The sequence below is a fragment of the Haliotis cracherodii genome, unplaced genomic scaffold (genome assembly GCF_022045235.1).
Source record: "Haliotis cracherodii isolate W230 unplaced genomic scaffold, xgHalCrac1.p SCAF_7, whole genome shotgun sequence".
NCBI classification, from domain to species: domain Eukaryota; kingdom Metazoa; phylum Mollusca; class Gastropoda; order Lepetellida; family Haliotidae; genus Haliotis; species Haliotis cracherodii.
The window spans coordinates 17600974-17622992 of record NW_027266330.1 but is presented as its reverse complement, the minus strand read 5'-3'; the positions used below and the strand labels follow the sequence as shown (position 1 = coordinate 17622992).

At 40.6% G+C, this 22019-nt stretch overlaps 1 protein-coding gene across 1 annotated transcript in view; it reads left to right on the top strand.

Moving 5' to 3' along the window:
* Positions 1–22019, top strand: part of LOC139447605 (WD repeat-containing protein 44-like) — a 36156-nt gene that overhangs the window by 3194 nt on the left and 10943 nt on the right. Inside the window, exons 2-15 of the mRNA XM_071229012.1 lie at positions 201–255; positions 816–877; positions 2794–2875; positions 7324–7914; positions 9091–9234; positions 10971–11231; positions 13197–13333; positions 13715–13810; positions 15038–15099; positions 17229–17290; positions 18292–18372; positions 20304–20348; positions 20629–20719; positions 21531–21604. Of these exons, the coding sequence (XP_071085113.1) occupies positions 201–255; positions 816–877; positions 2794–2875; positions 7324–7914; positions 9091–9234; positions 10971–11231; positions 13197–13333; positions 13715–13810; positions 15038–15099; positions 17229–17290; positions 18292–18372; positions 20304–20348; positions 20629–20719; positions 21531–21604 (1843 nt within the window). The remainder of the gene's footprint in view (positions 1–200; positions 256–815; positions 878–2793; positions 2876–7323; positions 7915–9090; positions 9235–10970; positions 11232–13196; positions 13334–13714; positions 13811–15037; positions 15100–17228; positions 17291–18291; positions 18373–20303; positions 20349–20628; positions 20720–21530; positions 21605–22019) is intronic.

Here is a 22019-nt window from a genome sequence, read left to right as displayed (position 1 = left end):
ACAACAAACCAACCAACCATCCAATCATATCATTCAGTTTGGAAGAGTAGGGGACCTCATTGCAGCCTTTTAGCAATATGGCAGTTGAAGCACAACCAACCTGAGAAAGTGAAAATGGTTTATCAATGGATGATTTCTGCTTCATTTTAAACATTGTAAAACGTCAAAACTAATATATAACTGATTACTTGTCTTTGCAGATCATTTCTAACTGATACACCTCAAAATATTACAACAGATGAAGTGCAGGCCACGGTGAGTCGCTCAGCTTTGTCTGTTTGGGTTTATCCATTGTGTTCATGACTTGTTATTGTGCAATGTTTTAACATTCAAGGACCTATGGATAACTTTTGATTGCTTTTTATAGAAAGAACAGAGGATGAAGTGTTTTTATCATTAGTGTCGTTATTAAAAGCAAATTGTCTGTTTATGATGTGTCAGAAATGTTAGCAGCCAGGTGGACCATGTATTCCCTGACTCGAGTCGAACATTATCTGTTTTGTCCGAACTAAACCTAAAGCAGGAAATTTGCTACTAATCAGGGCTTTTATTTTAAAATGGAGATGTATTCATGTATCACAAACACATCCCTCCCTTCAAGAAACCTTTTTGTAGATATTTCCCTTTCTTTCTGGTTGTCAGGCATGGCGACTTGGTTAATTGCTCATTATATCAAGCACTAGTTTGTCTGGGCATGACTTGATTCCTTAAAAACTGCCATGATGTAGCTGGAATAGTGATGACAGCGGACTAAAGCAATGGACAACAAACATTGTATCGATAGTCACATTGAAAATGCCTTGCACATGTTACAGTTATCTGAAATAGAAGAGGAGGAGAAAAGGCTCTTGGAGCTGAAGAAAGCCGCAGAAGAAAGGTGTGTATAGTTGTCATCTACGCAAACTGTTCATTCACCAGACACCAGACCTTGTTCATACTCTCAGTCCAGGGATTTATTCAAGATTCAAAACTGCACCTGGCTGGAAAAGGGGAAAACATATATATTTTGTTCAAAAGTGGGATTTTTTAATGTTCTGATTTTCTTAAAGTCAGAGGTATTTTAACATTGTATTGTGAGATTGTGTTCCATGCATTGATATAAAACTAAGCATTGAAACCTCTTCCTATGTATTGGTCCTGTTTACAGTGAGATACAGGTTCACTTTAAAAAGCCATGAAATTAGTCAATAGTTACACATATTTACATGAATCGGGGTCATTATTAATTCCGATTTGGGTATTTTGAATGTCATTTGCTGCAGATTTGGGATTGATATCAACCTCTGAACAGGTTAGGATAAATCACTGCAGTCACTTGGTTGCATGGTCCAGATTCTATTATTTACAGACTGCGTTGATATAGCTGCAACGTTGCCGACTGCAGTGTTGAACAACCTTCACTCACTCAGTACATGTCAGTTATTCAAAGTTGGCTGAAAGTAGGGGCTGTCCGCCTTTCGAGTTTATCATTCCTTCAGAAGGGGAATGGCTAAATGCTTGACATATTTCATTAAATGTTGCACAAGCAGCCACCAGTTGCTAAGTGGGATCAATCAGTTACTGTTTGAGTGGTCGAAGCCTAACCTTGAGAGTTATTAAGAAAATTAGTCAGATTGGTTGATAGAAATAATGCTGTTGTTCTTAGCTACAAGTATCAGGAGTGTAAGGCCACTGAGTTCTGTTCTAAGGTTTACAGTTATGTTGGATGCTTGCTATTGCTGGACATATTAATGTATTCTCTTCTATCCAAGAAGGCTCTGTTCTTATACAAAACAATAAACAATGCATTTGATCAATTATTACAAAATAAATTAAATGTATACTTCAGTTGGTCCAATCCCTAAGCCCACAAGGGGCGGTCGGTTGCCGTAGTGGTTAAAGCGTTCGCTCGTCACGCTGAAGACCAGGGTTCGATTCCCGACATGGGTACAATGTGTGAAGCCCATTTCTGGTGTCCCCGCTGTGATATTTCTGGAATATTGCTAAAAGTGGCGTAAAACTAAACTTACACACTCTCACACCTAAGCCCACAAATTAAGATTCTAAAAGGCACTGTTAAAACAAGTTCCTCCTGTGTGAAGGCTGAAGGACACACTTTGAACAAAGCCCTGTGATGCTGTATGTTTGTTAGTACACATAGCCAGTGGTCCATGTTCTGTTGGAAAGGTGAGATGAGGTGAAATGGGGATAGTGAGTGAGTCAGTGAGTATAGATTTACGCCGCTTTTAGCAATATTCCAGCAATATCACGGCAGGGGACACCAGAAATGGGCTTCACACATTGTACCCATGTTGGGAATTGAACCTGGGTCTTCGGCGTGAAGAGCGAACGCTTTAACCACTAGGCTACCCAACCGCCCCTCGAAATGGGGATAGCATCTCATTCATGATCATTGCATGTATATAGCAATGTGTGTGTACTAGGCAAGACTAATGCTGGTTTTATGGTGCTAGCCCATTGAGATACCATGCCACAGTTTAACATGAATACCCCACTCAGACACAGTATACTCCAAGACAACCAGTCCTTGTTTTATTCCCTTAAATCTGAGCGCCAGACATGGTAACAACACGTACCATGTTTTAACACCTTTTAAACATATTTCTACATGATGTGGCCAGGTAATTGAATCACCAAACTTCAACTCTCAAGGCAAACATTCTATGCACTTTCCCTGAAAGAAAACTGCCATTTGTAAACAAGGATTAAATCTATGTGAAGTACAATGACAGAAGAAGGAAAAGACTTTTTGAACCAACAGCTGAACAGATCCTATTGTTTGTATTGTTGTAGGCGTCGCCGGGAGGATGAGGCGCTGCAGTCTCGACTACATGAGCTCCAGAAGAAGAAGGAGGAAGAGGAGAAGAAGAGTGCTGTAAGTGTAGTGATGGATTGCCATTGTCTGCAAGCCGGAGTCTGTTTGTCTAGTGGTATCCTGACAGCATGTAGAATTTCAGGGATATCTATTATATGTTATATATCTATTTGTTATCACTATTTGGGCTTGTCATTTCTACTTAAGTCAAGATATGTTGCATCCCGGCTGACCAGAGGTTGTTGGTCATACCCCATATTGTCACATACCATATTGTCAGATACCCCATATTGTCAGATACCCCATTTTGTCAGATACTCCATATTGTCAGATACCCCATATTGTCACATACCATATTGTCAGATACCCCATATTGTCAGATACCCCATTTTGTCAGATACTCCATATTGTCAGATACCCCATTTGTCAGATACCCCTTATTGTCAGATACCCCATATTGTCAGATACCCCATATTGTCAGATACCATATTGTCAGATACCCGATATTGTCAGATACCCGATATTGTCACATACCATATTGTCAGATACCCGATATTGTCAGATACCCGATATTGTCACATACCATATTGTCAGATACCATATTGTCAGATACCCCATATTGTCAGATACCCCAATTGTCACATACCATATTGTCAGATACCCCATATTGTCACATACCATATTGTCAGATACCCCATATTGTCAGATACCCCAATTGTCACATACCATATTGTCAGATACCCCATATTGTCAGATACCCCAATTGTCACATACCATATTGTCAGATACCCCATATTGTCACATACCATATTGTCAGATACCCCAATTGTCAGATACCCCATTTGTCACATACCATATTGTCAGATACCCCATATTGTCAGATACCCCAATTGTCACATACCATATTGTCAGATACCCCATATTGTCACATACCCTAGTTGTCAGATACCCCATATTGTCACATACCATATTGTCAGATACCATATTGTCAGATACCCCATATTGTCAGATACCCCATATTGTCACATACCATATTGTCAGATACCCTAGTTGTCAGATACCCCATATTGTCACATACCATATTGTCAGATACCCGATATTGTCAGATACCCGATATTGTCAGATACCATATTGTCAGATACCCGATATTGTCAGATACCCCATATTGTCAGATACCCCAATTGTCACATACCATATTGTCAGATACCCCATATTGTCACATACCATATTGTCAGATACCCGATATTGTCAGATACCATATTGTCAGATACCCGATATTGTCAGATACCCGATATTGTCAGATACCACATATTGTCAGATACCCCATATTGTCAGATACCCGATATTGTCAGATACCATATTGTCAGATACCCGATATTGTCAGATACCCGATATTGTCAGATACCACATATTGTCAGATACCCCATATTGTCAGATACCCCATATTGTCACATACCATATTGTCAGATACCCGATATTGTCAGATACCCGATATTGTCAGATACCATATTGTCAGATACCCGATATTGTCAGATACCCCATATTGTCAGATACCCCAATTGTCACATACCATATTGTCAGATACCCCATATTGTCACATACCATATTGTCAGATACCCTAGTTGTCAGATACCCCATATTCTACCATGACATTGATGAATGCTTGATTCTGATTGGTTAAAAAGAGGTTTCCTTTTTGCTACGGAAACCCCTTTCAAATATAGTAAGCCTTTTCACAAAAAAAACGTGCGTATGAATACATAGATAGCCTACGTATCTATTCACAGAAAATGACTGCCGATCTATCACCCCCATATGAACTGTAAAACATATCTATATTTCCTCTAATACACGCAGGGTCTCTAATACCAGACAGGTCTCTAATACACGCCGAGTCAAGGGCTCTCGCGAAATTAATAGACGGCGTATAGTGTCAAACAGAGGAAATACGGTAGTTTCATATCGGATGTTTGGGGCGTTCTGGGCCGCAACCCGGACTGCTTCGATGATGACATTAAAAGATTTAACAAAGGCATATCTTTTGCATACAAATGAAATGTTTATGAAACTGTTAGATCTACAGAAATGTTCTATGGTGACCAGAATCGGAACAATTTAAGCTATTTCCTCATTGAAACAACCGACAATGAAAGTAAAATATAACATTATAAAAATTGTTTGAAAAATACAACATTACATCAGCAGGGACAGTTAGTCAACGTGTTAATGTTGAACAGCATCACTCTGTGCATCAGTACTGGGTTGTCTTCTGGTTTCCTCCGTTACTGTTAACAATTTCTTTGGCAGCCATAACTGAGAGTGCAGTGCAGATGGTACAGTGACAACCGGGACATGTTAGGACGGTTCTCATTTCAGGGTGGGGAGGTATAATTCAAAGATTCACACATTCAAAATAAGTGACAGAGTGATATCTAATAAAAAAAATTAGAAAATAATAATTGTTCATTTTTTATTTTTTTGGTAACTTTTTCTGAAACCCACGAACAACCGACAATGAAAGTGAAATATAACATAAAAAAATATGTTTGAAGACATTTTATTCAGGACAACATGTTGTTTACAAACCTTTTTCTGATCGATATCCATTACCAACTCCGTCAACCACCACCGTTGGAATTTGGCAGGAGGGGATTTGAAAGTGCATCAGAACACACTCCCTTTCGAAAGTCCACGAAAACAATGTCCCAACTGAAGTGACAGCTTATTAAACTTGATGAAATTTATTTCAGAACACGCACAGTTATGAAAATTATACACGACCTACTATTTCTGGACCACAAATGTCTAAGTTCTGTCACTATTTGGCTTTGGATCCGTGAAATCTTGAAATTGACAGGTCACACCATGCAGATTCCTCGTTTCAAAATATCCGGCTCGTCTGCAGCCTAAACAGTGGCTGTTCAGTCATACTCAGTTCCATTAGTAAGCATATGGATGTACCAGCAGGCTCGATCAATCCCAGTAAATCTACAGGTAAATGTTGAACCACATCATAGATCGAGGTTGTCATCTTGCTTCTTTTAACTAGATCAAGTTAATGTAAACACATGATTGTTAGCCATTGACATCTGTGAGGTGTGAGTAACCGTGATTTAGGTCAAGTTCTGCCACATCCATGTTCGGGGTAGAGAGGCATTTACTTTGATGTTATTCTTGTTTACTGGGGGTAATTGCTATCTACCTAATAACTCTTAGACATGTTAAATGTATATAGGAATGTTTATTCATAAAGTTTGCTGTAGAAATATATTCGTTAAGCATTTTAAAACCTTTTTCTATTACCCGTCATCCCTACAATGAAATGATGGCATGTTCGATTTCCAAGAAATGACCTCTCTCACAAATTTCCGAGAAACGACAGCCAAGTCCACAGTGTTCAACAGTGTGCAACAGTTTGATAGAAATTAAAACATCTTTCTTTGGAATAAGTTAGGAGTGTTATTTGTCAACTTCGTTTGAAAAACTATGTGTTTTGAACACTTATTATGAACTACTCACGACTTTGGTGATTTTTAATCTTGAACTTTAGTAATATTTGTTACTTATACAACTACCTGTGACCACTTTTCGGAATGTTCTAAGATCGCGGACCTGTGCACCTGTGTTATTGCGCGTTGCAAGAGAGTGCCGTTTTCAAAGCGTAGTTGCAGTCATGGTAGAATGGAGATAAACTTACTGTGTTTTGAAATTTGATGTAGTCCCACTGTAGAATAGAAACCTCTTTATTATAATTTGTAACCTCGCGCTAAAGCGCTCGGTTCAAAATTATAAAAAAGAGGTATCTATTCTACAGTGGGACTACATCAAATTTCAAAACACAGTAGGTTTATCTCCTAATTGTCACATACCATATTGTCAGATACCCGATATTGTCAGATACCCGATATTGTCAGATACCATATTGTCAGATACCCGATATTGTCAGATACCCGATATTGTCAGATACCATATTGTCAGATACCCGATATTGTCAGATACCCCATATTGTCAGATACCCCATATTGTCAGATACCCCATATTGTCAGATACCCGATATTGTCAGATACCACATATTGTCAGATACCCCATATTGTCAGATACCCGATATTGTCAGATACCCCATATTGTCAGATACCCCATATTGTCAGATACCCCAATTGTCACATACCATATTGTCAGATACCCCATATTGTCACATACCATATTGTCAGATACCCCATATTGTCACATACTCCAATTGTCAGATACCCTAGTTGTCAGATACCCCATATTGTCAGATACCCCAATTGTCAGATACCCGATATTGTCAGATACCATATTGTCACATACCATATTGTCAGATACCCCATATTGTCACATACCATATTGTCAGATACCCTAGTTGTCAGATACCCCATATTGTCAGATACCATATTGTCACATACCATATTGTCAGATACCCCATATTGTCAGATACCCCAATTGTCAGATACCCTAGGTGTCAGATTAATTAATTAATTTGTTTGCAGATACAGAAACAAAAAGTTAAGGATGCTGAAATCAGACGAAGAAAACTGGAGGAGATGAGGGAAATAATCGGTGTGGAAAGTACTCCAGGGAAATCTTCCCAGGATTCCTCACAGGAAGAGGAAGTTGTGGATGACAACGAGGACAGCCCTGTGAAAAGCAGTAAGGGTTCACCTGTGTCCAAAAAATCCAACACTATTGAGAAAATGGAGAACAGTTCGGAAGAGAAATCCACCATGCTCATTCATAGTCGACGTCAACGTTCGGGATCATGGGGAGACTTGCCAAAAGACACATCTGTTTTGGTGATTCAGAGAGAGGATTCTGATTCCAAGCTTAGCACCCTTCAACAAAATATAAATGTGTTTCATCCTGTCAAGGAAACGGGCGTAAAACTGTTAGATTCAGATTTAAGTGACGATAATAATTCTTGTGAGATTGAGACGTTGCAAGTGGTGGATGATGTGATAAAAGACAGTCAGTTATCTGGGGATGAGCCAGATATTATTAAGAGCACTAAAACAAGGACCCCACCGAATACGTTGTCTCAGCCAGTGGCGCCCCCTAGGAGGAAGAAATCCGGTAGACCTGACGTGAGTCTTTGTTTTCTCAATATTAACAATGTAAGAATGTGCTTCTAATGCTACTTTCCCAGTTCATGATTTAAGCCTACTAGTTCCAAGCCTGAATCTTGTGTAAGGGAATTGTCTACGAAGTTTAACTGTCCATATACATCAGCGCCAAAACTGAATAACGGGATCGGGTGGTCGGGCTGGCTGACTTGGTTGATCCATGTCATCGATCCCAGTTGTGTGGATCGATGCTCATGATATTAATCACTGGATTGTCTGGTCCAGACTCGATTATTTACAGACCGCCGTCATATAGCTGGAATATTGCTGAGTGCTGCGTTAAACAACAAACAAACAAACAAACCAAAACTGAATATGACACCAAATGGCAAGTGTGCTTTGAATGTGTTTGTCACAAACTTGAAATACACTGTTTAGAAGTTAAGGATCAAACTTGAACAAAATATTTGCAGTCACATTTTTATCTAACTTGCAATATCCTTATGAAGTTTTGCATTTGCTTAAGTTTTTGCAGTTTGGGTAAAGAATGTTGGATTTGGCCAGGTGGTTAAGGTGTTTGCTTGTCACGCCGAAGACCTGGATTGATTCCCAACATGGGTACAATGTGTGGTGTCCCCAGCCCTGATATTGCTGGATTATTGCTAAAAGTGACGTTTAACTCACTCACTCACTCACTCACTCACTCACTCACTATAGTCTGTTGTAAATTTCTCAGATTTGTAAACAATGTGATGCAATATGTTGTTTAGCTATCTAGAGATAATAAACAAATCTTTTTTGCATGCAACAACCCATCGCATCACTCATGTAGAAAGTTCTGTATGCCATTATTTTACCAAACTTGACAGAATTCGCATAATATGTAGTGTGTGGTTAGTTTGATTCGTTTAGATCATGAATTGTCTGATTGAATCTTTCTACCTATAACTGAATGTTTAGCTCACATGACTGAAAGTCAAGTGAACTTTCAACTTGACTTTGTGCGGTGTTGGTTGCGACAATGTCTGTCATCATCTTCTCAGAAACCATTGGACCAATGAAGCTGAAACTTCAAATGCCGCTCTTGTTCCAGCCACTGACAAAGTTTGTTAGTGACCATGTTTTTTTGCTTTTTAAACTGTTGACGATATATCCAGGGTGAGCTACAGTGCCATGGCACTATTTTTATCCTGACAGAGCAGCACAAGTGGGTCATCAGGTGCTAACAGTCTAGAGTTACCTGCCCCTGCCAACATCAGTGGTCATGCTTCACAAGATGAACAGTCTCTAGATCTTCGTCATATGATCAGAGACAAGGGTACACGGCACATCTTGGCAGAGGTAAGAATTGAAGGATATGTATGCTAGGTGCGTAATCAAAACAAAGACATGTTTGGAACATATTTGCAATTCAGTTTGAAAGATGGACAACCCTATCATGGACTTCTCCAATGTCCATGTTGGCACACTGCCAAAGAGCCCTTTTTTATATAATAACAGCAATACTTTGTGGCAAACTTTATGATGATGTGGGAGGTCCCTGAGAACCAAGACTATTATTCTTTTTAGCCCAATGAGACGTTTATATTTTCAAATATGAGACCAGATTTTCAGGAAGTTTTTTAGAGGGTTTATACCCTATGAAATATAAAACATCATGCAGAATTGCTGTGAAATATGTTTCGGACTATGTATTGTATCGTGAACAAGGTATCGTGATACATATTGTATCAGGAGATAGTCATGTTGTCACATCCCTATTAAGAACCAATATGTGTAACAGTATACGAAACTATATGGACACAGGTATATGTATAACTCACTCACTCACTCAGGGGGCACGGGTGGCCCAGTCGTCTAAGGCGCCGCGATTCGCTGTGCAGAGTTGTGTCCCTTGGGCACGCCAGAAACCTATATTTCTAGGTTTGTCAGCACCATACCCGTGCTCGTGGGTTTCACCGAAGTGGTAAACGTCTGAGACCTGCATCACTTCTGGCTTTCCTCCCACATCAAGCTGACACGCCGCGATATAACTGGAATATTGTTAAAAGCGGCGTTAAACCCAACTCACTCACTCACTCACTCACTCAAGTCCCAGATTCATCTTTGGTTTTGTCATCCCCATGATTGTGACTTTCCCCGGAGTAGTAAATGTTTACGACCAGCTTTATTTGGAGGTATGACAGTGTTTGACACTGACCAAATTTTGTCAGTGGTCCAAAGGATCATCACAGAATATAAATACTGATCTTGTTGGATCGCTACAAGACACAATGTTGGTGACCAAAAATGTTTTATATATCAGATATTTTGTCATGTTCTTACAACAAGTGAGCGTGTGTAATAAGAAAGAAAATCAAGACAAGTAGGTAGCCACTGCACCACACAGGGTTGTTTAGGCTGCTGGTTTTGCTTGGAGTTGAGTGTCGATCTGTTGCTGACTTTGACTTAAAAACTTAGATTACATTGTTATTTCACTTTGTCTTTTCATACCCAAAATAACACTAAACCACCAGACCTGCATTTATTTAATTTTACTGGTCCTTAAGGAAATATACTGGACTCGGTCCAGCGGACCAGTGTGAGTGTCGAAAAGTGTATAAAACCTATTCTGTTTTTAAACTTAAGATGGTTCATCAGGATTAAACAAAGCTAAATGTAACTTGGACTCCTTTTCTTGCGCATGTATTCAGTGCAGTGATTTGGTCAGAAGTTATCGTTCAAATTTTCTAAAATTAACCAATCATCCTTCAAAGCTGGCAGGGGGCACGGGTGGCCCTGTCATCTAAGGCGCCGCGGTTCGCTGTGCAGAGTTGTGTCCCTTGGGCAGCCAGAAACCTATGATTGTGGGTTTGAATCCCGGTTTCTCGGTTTGTCAGCACCATACCTGTGCTCGTGGGTTTCACCAAAGTGGTAATCGTTCGAGACATGCATCACTTCGGGCTCTCCTCCAACATTAAGCTGACACACCGCGATATAACTGGAATAGTGTTAAAAGCAGCGTTAAACTCACTTACTCAAAGCTGGCACACCATGTTATGACCCAGCTGCATTAATCTTCTGTGTTTACCCATCAGGATGCTGAGCTGGATGCTGTGAAGTCCGATGTGGAAATGCCTGATGACATCCCGGTATTCTCTCTCCATGAAGCCACAGATGAGGAATTGTTCGGGGACAGTGATGATGAAAAGAAAGGCAAGAAAAAGAAATCGGACAGAGTCAGACGTCAGAAGTCATCGGAAAGTAAGAAAGACAGTCCAAGAGATCATCCGTCTTCTCCCGAGCAGCCAACAGGAGGAAGACCGCGTTCCTCCTCAGGCACCCCCCTCACTGATGATGTGAGTACACTGCTCTGTTGTTCTTGAATAATACCTATCTACTTATCTGTTTGTCCCCAGGGTGCCACAGGGCAGTCATAAACATAGTTTGGTTTGCGTTGTTGTATTTGAGTGTGTTAACACAAGGAGGCTTCAGGCATGTCCTTCCAGTTTGGTTACCACTGATTGCATTCACTAATCCAAAGAAGTTAAAGAACACTGATTTTTCTCGTTTGACTTTAGTCATGATAGTTGTAGTGTCTGAAATAACTTGGGCTGTATGAACCAGAGGCTGAAATGTTCCTTTTGCTATTGTGGGAGCCGGGGGATTTGCCACCATCAGATGATTCTTGTCATTCTCACATAGTTGTTGGCATCATTTCAACTGAATCAAGATATGATTTGTCTCATATCTTTTGCAAATTTTCAATATTTATAATGTCTGAATGTCGGCAGGTAACTTTGAAGATGGGCAGGCAACACTTATGGGTCACCTGCCTTACTGTCTTCTTGGGTTTTGAAATCATTTCAAACACTGTGTAGTTGATCGGTCATGGCTGGTGGCTATTGCAACACAGAGCCTTCCAATTCAATTGTAGGTGTTCCTTAACTTGTTTGGAGTAGTATATAATTAACATCATGACTAGCTGTCACTTTCTACAATTAGTGCACTTCGTGAAGCATCTAATTGTTTTTGGACCTGCTTCAAGTATTGACAGACAGTTCTCAAACCCTAAGCCAGTTCTTAAATGACAAAATTCTTCCACCAATAGACATGGTAGCATTTGAAGTAATAGTTCCTTAATTGTTCCCATGCATGGTATGTGATTCTATGTCTGGTGAGGGGGCACGGGTGGCCCAGTCACCTAGGTTACACACAACCAAATGTTTTCCCATAGACTTCTATAGTAATGTTATATATTTTTTTTAAATTAACTAAGCATTCAACAGCTATTACCTGTACCTGTGTGCACAGTTTGGCCTTAGAGCAGCAATATAAACAAAACAAATGACTAGCTTAGCCAGCTCCTTTTCCGAGTACAGGAAGCTAAACACACCACCCCCAGTTCTGCACCAAATGTCACCTACTTGAAAATAGCTGTGGTCACATTCAGTCATCATCTAGAAAAAGACGGTACTAAATATAGAAAAACATGGTCAGTTTTAATAACTGGATGGATGTACATTTAAAAGACATAAAAATCTTACACAATATCCTCCAATCACAGCCTGCAGATATCTCTCGATCTGCACTGAAGGCTCCCTACGAAAACCGCACTGTCCCAACAGGTTCTGATTTGGTGTAGTAGAACCTGTAAGGCGCCGCAATTTGCTGTGCAGAGTTGCGTCCCTTGTGGGTTCAAATCCCGGTTCACCCCTATTATGTTTCTAGGTTTGTCAGCTCCATACCCATGCTCGTGGGTTTCACCGAAGTAGTAATGATCTGAGACTTGCATCACTTCGGGCTTTCCTCCCACATTAAGCTGACACGCCGTGATATAACTGGAATACTGATTTGAGAAGGTGATGTGTCACATAGGTACATTGTAGGCTCATTGGCCATTGGCTGCATGCACTCTCATACGATGACAGTAGATGTGAAAGAAACTGTGAGAGCAACAATAAGATGACAGTCTGCAAAATACATAATGGTCTACAAAAAGCTTGACAATTGAAATACAAGAAAAAGGACCATTTATGTAACCATACAAATAGTTAGGTATTAGGACAAATATCAAGATGCACCAATCTCATTACGATCCAAGCTTATACTCCGATACGATACCTGTCTGCATGAAGATCTGAGCACATCGCCATAGGATTACGTTAGTGAACCTTTAACCAAATTTTACGACACAATCTAAAGGAAGGATACGTAGGTTCTGAGCCAATCAGAAATCAGCTTTCTGAAGCGATTTGTCCTCCGTGGCAGTCAATCATTGCTCAAGTTGTCTCTTACCGTGGTTATCACTTGCTGATCTGCAGGAAATCCTGGCACTGGTGATGGTGAAGAATCTCGACACGGGGGAGACGATCCCACTTAACCAAGCCGAGGAACACCTTCCAAAATGTCTGAATCCCCTTGACCTTCATATAGTCCAAAGAACAAAGGAATTCAGCACGTAAGTCTGGCAATACCATATTTAAAATGAATACCATATTTAAAGAACTGAAGATCGGTGTACAATTACTAAGAATTTGCTTTTTTATATAGATTTGATTAGGGTTGAATAAATCATACACTGATATAGTCATAAAAGACTCCTGCAAAGGCCTCTCTTTTTAATCAGATTTTTCAAAAACAATCTCATGGCCAGTCTTTGAAATAAGAAGGAAAAGACATTTTGAAAACATGAAATGCTTATGCACTCTCTCAATATCTGTTGATTTGGTGATCCTATAAAGAAATGAAAATGTGTTTTAAGGAAAGGTGAACATTATTAGTTGATGGCATTCATCCCACAACAAGCACCTGCAGTGTGTACTTTTGTTGCATGTTTTAGTGATGGCCACAATGCAGGCACACAGTCCGATGAGGATGACAGGGTGTCGCAGGTTGGCTCTGTGGCCCAGCTCGGACAGGGAGCTCGCAGGAAAACGTTAGTATTTTATGAAATACTGCCATTGATGCTTCTCCATTATATGTTTGCAATTCTTTTCAAAGTTTCGTACCATGAAGATCAAGTGCGATCACCAAATGTTATAGGCATGCTTTGATATACTCAACTGATCAATGACATTTCAAGCTGTAATCATCCTGCTTCATCTATTCTTTTAATCACTGGAATTTCAGTCACTGACTTGGTCGCCATGCTTGTTGTACAAGAGGACTAAAATGAGAATCAAGTGGCTATAATGGGGTCTGGCCGATTGTGTGTCATCATATCCTGACCACATTCATAGTTTCTGATGCAACCGACCCTTGGGGGCGCCTGAAACCTATGACCGTGGCTTCGAAATCCGGTTCCCCCCGATTATGTTCTAGTTTTGTCAGCACATACCCACGTGCGTGTTTCTTGTGGTTCATCTGAACAAAATAAGAAATATGACATGCCTGAAACATTGCTGGTGCCACTCACTCACTCACTCACTCACTCACTCACTCACTCACTCACTCACAGCCTTTTTATCCCCCGCCGGGCCAGAATGGCCGAAGGGGGATTATGTCGTGGCGCAGTCCGTCCGTCTGTCTGTCCGTCCGTCCGGCTTACAGAGGGTACTAAGCTTGTGAAATCAACTCCTCCTACAGTTTCCAGAGAATATCCCTGAAACTCTACGCACAAGATGTCGACGTGTTGATGATACGCATATCGCACACTCGTTTCATTTCGACTAATTTTGACAGAGTTACTGCCCCTGTTTTACAGAGCTTCATTTGCCTAATTGTGAGAGAGGGTACTAAGCTTGTGAAATCAACTCCTACAGTTTCCAGAGAACATCCCTGACACTCTACGCACAAGATGTTGACATGTTGATGATACGCATATCGCAGTCCGGTTTCATTTCGACTAATTTTGACAGAGTTACTGCCCCTGTTTTACAGAGCTTCATTCGCCTAATTGTGAGAGAGGGTACTAAGCTTGTGAAATCAACTCCTCCTCCATCTTTTAGAGAATATCCCTGACACTCGACACACAAGATGTCGACATGATGATACGCATATCACAGTCCCGTTTCATTTCGACAAATTTTGACAGAGTTACTGCCCCTGTTTTACAGAGCTTCATTTGCCTAATTGTGAAATCAACTCGTTAAAAAAATTCATGCTGTGATCTCAGAGCACTCTTGTTGAACTGAAAGATGCTGAGAACCTTGTCATGTTGTAGGAAGAAGCTGAGGCGGCTTTTCGGAAAAACCATCAGTAAAGTGAAGTCTGCCGCCGATCATGGTAAGTGGTATATGGAAGATACTTGCAGTTGGGCTGGGACGGGTAACAGGGGTACTCAGGTCAGTGGGTACTGAGTAGGACCTGGGCCTCGTTCCTCAAAGCGATCTTAGTGCTACAGTGATCGTAAGCCTATGTTAAAGTATGGGACTTACGATTGCCTTAGCGCTACGATTGCTTTGAGGAACGGAACCCTGGGCACCAAAAGGACTACCTGGACCCATGGTTAGTCACGTGATATACTGTTTAGTGACAACAATTATCTGAAACCCTATGATTACACTACAAGTCACTAATATTCTCACTTCTTTCTGACTACGCACCCATTCTTTCTTACTTTTATATGTTTAAAGAAAGAAAAAACTTCAGTCATCTTCAGTGTATGTATGACCAGATTGTTTTATATGTGTATCTAAATACAATTTGCCAGGGCTACGGTAAAACCTTTCCCAATTGGACATCTTTTGAGACCTACAGCGGGTACCCGGGTAGGGTCGGGTAATAGGGGGATGGGTACCCGGATAGTAAATTTGGACTCATCCCAGCCCTAACTTGCAGTGTTATACATGTGTATTACTGATAGGATGTAATGTTTCTAGGATACATCAGTTAATTTTAAATAAAATACATTTGGTCCACTATGACTCATATCGATGATTGACCTGAACTGAGTGTTTGACTGTTCTTACTGTGCTGCCATGACAGTGTGCGACATGCTGGACCTCAGGGTGAAACATGCGTGCCCGAACACACTGTCACCCTTATCGGAGTAACCCGTGAACATCCCGGGTAGAATAGGTCTTCAGCAACCCATGCTTGCCGTAAAAGTAAAAGGCGATTATGTCGTAAGAGGCGACTAACGGGATTGGGTGGTCAGGCTCGCTGACTTGGTTGATGCATGTCATTGATCCCAATTGCGTGGATCGATGTTCATGATGGTAATCACTGGATTGTCTGGTCCAGACTTGAATATTTACAGACCGCCGTCATATAGTTGGAATATTGCCGAGTGCGGCGTTAAACAACAAACAACAAACTTATTGGAGTAGCTGCCCTTGAATGCCCTCTTGCTTCAAATTGCCAATGTGTGTAGACATTGGGGCTGGGATGGGTAACTTGGGTCGGGTGACTTGGGTCGGGTGGGTCTTAAGTAGGACCCGTGTACCCATAGTACCACCCGATCCGTGGTTAGTCACATGATATATTGTTTAATAACATTAACAATAAAACAAGTTGCAAGTTAATAAATTCAGTACTTTCTGACTGTGCATGCATTCCTTCTGGCTTTTATATGTTTGAGTAAAGATGAAGCTTCAGTCAACTTCAGTGTCATGATCAGATTGTTTTACACGTGTATCTAAATAGATTTTGCCAGGGCTCCAGTAAAACAATTCCTGATGGGACATTTTGTTTCCAACTAATAGACATGTCTTTTCTAAGTGATGTCCTACATATGTTGTTGTTGCTTTGGGGCCTTGTGGTGTCTTGTTTGCATTTTTTAATTCACCGGCCGTGGTGAGGTCAGGCAAGCTGTTTTTAACCTGTGGCAAGGAAATCAAAGATATTAGGCAAATTGCACAATGTCATACCAGGTTAGGTACCCGGTATATGATATGCGGAATATTCAGATTCCTGTATTCTTCATAAAATTCATGTTCTTACGAAAACCTTAAATGCCCTCTAACAATGTCTAATTGCTTCTCAAAAGAGTCAACTAAATCTAGTTGTCAGGATTGCGAACTTATTTTTGTTGCCTCTCATCCTTCCCAAATGCTGTTGGATGTTGCTCATGATATAAACCACTGATAATTTAAGGCATGACTATTGTAGACTGCAGTGTAAAACAACAAACAAACGTTGTTCGCAGAGCTACGGGTATATCTTCACCCCAATTTGTCTCATCTCCGCAGTAAATGTGTGGGGGTAATTGACACAGGTAAACATTTCGATAAGGATTGGATTAAATAGGGGGAAAAGCAATTTATGTGTAATCATCCACATGCCTTTATGAAAATGAATTGTGATCTCTACGTGAGATTGTGCAGGTTATTGAACTCATTCACTCACTCACTCACTCACTCACTCACTCACTCACTCACTCACTCACTCACTCACGGCTTCTGTTGGTGCAGCTCTGTATGGTGATGAAGCTGGAATTGAAGCAGACTTTCCATCTGATGATCAGATCTTTAAGGTACAGTGATTCAAATAAACTACTTGTGTTCAAATTTTCTTAATATTATGTCCCACTCCCAAAGATCTGGACAAGAATTGGTCTTCAGCGACCACGCTTGTCGTAAGAGGCAACAAATGATCGGGCTCGCTGACTTGGTTGATGCATGTCATCGTATCCCAATTGCATTGATCGATGCTTATGATGTCAAATCACTGGATTGTCTGGTCCAGACTCGATTATTTACAGACCGCCATCATATAGCTGGAATATTGCCGAGTGTGGCGTTAATCAACAAACAAAATGTAACTGAAATACTGTTTAAAGCTGAAATAAACCAACTCGCTCACTCTGCGAGCTGGCAAACTCTATTTAGTTCCGGCCACAAAGATAGGCCTGGAAGATGCTGATTGCAATGTAAAACAACACAGCACATACCAGTTCAACCAAAGTGGTAGACATCTAAACCCCTCCTCATTTTGCACTTCCCTCAACAAGATGCTGCTTATGACACAAAGTGTTATATCTGAGATACTGTTCTAAAACAGGCAATATGTCCACTCAAATGAGGCAACGGCACATGGTGTGTGAAAAAGCTGCATGTCTGCTAGCACATGGAAAGCAAAATGTCGGATTTGGCTAAAGATTCTGAAATGTCCCTAGCCAGACTGGCTACTGAAATGTTAACAGGGATTTTTTATACGCATGTCTTTGTTGATCAAAACAAACAAAGTTCAGGAGATCAATACAACCATCAAAAACAACAAAATAAAATTATCTTTTTTTTCAACAAATCAAGGTTACAAGATAAGAGTTACCCCCATTTGACTCCTGATTTCTGCATTGATATTAAATTTCTGAATAAATAAACTTTCACACATATAAGCTGATGGAATTTGAAGCTGGCTAGTAGTTTTTAAGGGTAGGAATACACCTGGCCAGTAATATCATCAGTCATCAGCTGCAGGAATCTACTAACACGATGTTATAAATTGTGATGCCTCTTCTTCGTTTTTTTCCAGATCAAGGCATCCAGAAGCAACAAAGGACCGTTTGACTTCTCCCAGCCTAGGGTGATGCAAGACCTCAGTGGGGAACACAGTGTAAGGCACTTTGGACACTGTAGTATTAGAGCTGGGACGATACACCATCTGTGAGATCCATGAAGATCCAGGGTAGAATAGGTCTTCAGCAACCCTTGCTTGCCATAAAAGGCGACTATGCTTGTTGGAAAAGGCGACTAACAGGATCGGGTGGTCGTTCTCGCTGACTTGGTTGATCCGATACGTATCATGATACCTTGCTCACGATCCAATACGTATCACGATACCTTGCTCACGATCCGATACCTATCACGATACCTTGCTCCCGATGCGATATGTATTGCGATACTTGCATGTGCACTTATCTGTGGTTCGTAAGCCATTTTTTTCATAGACAGGATTGCAAAATACCTGACACACTAATGATTAACAGTTGGCAGTGTCAGGTATGGCGCAATGAATGAAAATATATACGTTTTCACTACTCATTTTCACTGTAATTAGTGTTTGGTGTAACTTATTCAAGAAAATATTTAAGGTAAGAAACGATACTTTTTATAAGTGTGCGACTGTGATCGATACTTGTATTGAGAAGTAAAAAATCGCAAACCACCGATGCATCGGTGTATTGTCCCACTACTATAAAGTATACAGTTGGCGGCTACCACAGCAGCTGGTAAAACACTTGATCAGGCAACAAGTCAGCGTGGGTTTCCCCTCCCGAAACTTGTGATGTTTATGACACCTTGTCTGTTCTAAAGGATGTCTGAAGCGAATTGTAGAGCATCATTGTTTCTCCGAAGAATCAAATGCTATCTTAAACACAAACGCTTTGCAGAGTTATGTCCATGGGGCATGCTTGAAACCTGTGATTGTGGATTCAAATCCTGGTTTGCCCTGATTATGTTTCTAGGTTTGTCAGCACTATACCTTGATTGTTGGTTTTAACAAAGTGGTAAATGTCTGAGACCTGCATCACTTCAGGCCTTCCTCCCCTATCAAGCTGACACACTGGGATACACCTGGAATACTGTTCAAAGCAGCATTACGTCCTACTTACTCCCTTGAACACAAACAGAATTATCATGTGTGATAGGTGTTGACTAAATCCTGCTTTAGATGTCTACCTGTGCTGTTGATTTCAAAAGATAATATCCCAGCAATATTATGTAATTCCTTATAATAACAGTCTCTGTGGCAATATCGTGTAATATAATTATGGCAGACCCAGTGATTTGTCATCATAGATGCAATTAGGCTATTTAATTATATAAGTTTAACACAAACTGGGACCTGGGACCTACCAAAAATATCTTTTACCCGTAATTTTCAGTTGTCCAGTTTCCTATAATGATTATAAAGAAGGATCCAGCTGGGACCTACCAAAAATATCTACTTACCCATAATTTGTCTTTATCCAGTTTCTAGTACACAAAAATTAGTGTTTAATAACCAGCAACACATGAACTCCTTTGACAGTTTACTCACTAAAACTGGCAACACTGGATAACAACTTCTTTATTAGGTTGTAATAGCAACATTTTGGGATAGATCCTTTCACCATTGTCAAGCAAGACTGTCTACAAGGATTAATACCAAAATGTCGCTATTACAATATGATAAAGAAGTTGTTATCCATAAATATTTGTTTACTTTGTTATCTGTCAACTTCTAAGAATTAACCTTAATTTGCTCACATCAGTCTGTATTTGAACAGGGACGGTGGGGTAGCCTAATGGTTAAAGCTTTGGCTCATCACGCCGAAGACCCAGGTTCAATTCCCCACATGGGTACAATGGTGTGAAGCCCATTTTCCGGTGTCACCCGCCATGACGTAAAACGGCGTAAAACCGTACTCACCCACTTACTCACTCACTGTATTTGAACAAATTTGAAAATTGGTTAAATATTTTGTATTCACATTACTAATATTTGTGAGTGAGGAAGGTTGTAATCTAACATGGGTCTATATGATGTGTCTTCTACTTCAGGGTGCTATATGGACTATGAAGTTCTCTCCGTGTGGACGACTGTTGGTATGTAGATCCTATAGATCCTATAATCAGGTGCTGGCGAAAAACTAGCGCTTGACACTTACATGTTTATGTTAAAGTGTGGTTTGGGCCCGTGAAGATCCGGGGTAGAATATGTCTTCAATAACCCATGCATGCTGTAAGAGGCAACTGGGCTTGTCGTAAGAGGCGGCTTACGGGATCGGGTGGTCAGGCTCACTGACTTTGTTGATGCATGTCTTCATATAGTATAGTTATCATATAGTGTTCTAGTAACCATTATGACTTCTTTTCTTTCTTTCAGGCAACTGGTGGCCAGGACTGTGTGTTAAGAATCTGGGTGTTAAAAAGTGCCTACAGTTACTTTGAAGATATACGACAGCGATATAGTGATGGTGCGTTTAAAAATTGTTATATTTGTTAAAGGATGTGTATCAGGATGCAGTGTTTGAAGTAAAGCGTTAAAGTGAAAGGCCCTTCTCATAACCTTAATCGCCTCACTTCCCCCTTCTCTTTCTTACATTGTTAGGACATACAGCTTTATGCAGTCTTACAAATTATTGGGGAGGGGCGGTGGTTCTTTGGGGGGCGTGGGGGGTCCTGTAAGTGTTTTACCTCGGCTCACATTAGGTCATGCAATGGAGCGTCTTCCATCATAACATTTAGGTTTTTAACCATAACTCCAAACGATATCACCATTCCCTTGCTCAAAGGTTTCACCAAAGTGCAAGCGCAAAGTGCTTGGGCTTCCTATTACATGGAGCAGGGGCATGGGTGGCCCAGTCGTCTAAGGTGCCGGGATTTGCTGTGCAGAGTTGTGGCCCTTGGGCACGCCAGAAACCTATGATTGTGGGTTCGAATCCCGGTTTGCCACATTTATGTTTCTAGGTATGCCAGCACAATACACGTCAACGACTTTGACCTAGGCTGAACATGTCATATTAGCAGGGAATATAAGTATTTCATGCTTGTTTTGTTTACGCTGGAGTTTATTAGGATCAATTTGTCATTGCCTAAGTGTTGAGGCATTGTGTTGGCTCCTCAAAAAGTGCATTGGCTTCCAGGGAACCTGCATCTTTAGGAAACTAAAGATACTATTGTCATCTTCTATATCTCAACTTTGATGTTCTTATTTTCCTTATCATATTGAAACTGTGGGTTGAGTTGTTTATTGATCATGGACCTTTCTTTCTCTCTGTGTGTCAGCAAATATCACGCCAGCTCAATCCCAGGAGAGTCTCAACACACTGGGGTCGGAGGCATCATCACTGGGACCAGGGGTAGGTTCAGGAGGCTGTGGTTGTAGAAGCTTGTGTGTCATGTTGTCACTTACATATTAGAGCACCCATGAAGATCCAGGGTAGAATAGGTCTTCAGCAACCCCTGTTAAAGGCGACTATGCTTGTCATTAGAGGCGACTAACGGAATTGGGTGGTCAGGCTCTCTGATTTGGTTGATGCATGTCATCATATCCTAGTTGCGTGGATCGATGCTCATGATGTCAATCACTGGATTGCCTGGTCCAGACCTGATTCTTTACAAACTGCTGTCATACAGCGGGAATATTGCTGAGTGTGGCATTAAACAACAAACAAACAACCAAAATATATTAGAACATGACTTATTGTGTTGAATGCTGCTTGGAAAACTGGTAGAATTAAAACTATACCATGTAGGGGGAACACTGAAAGCAAC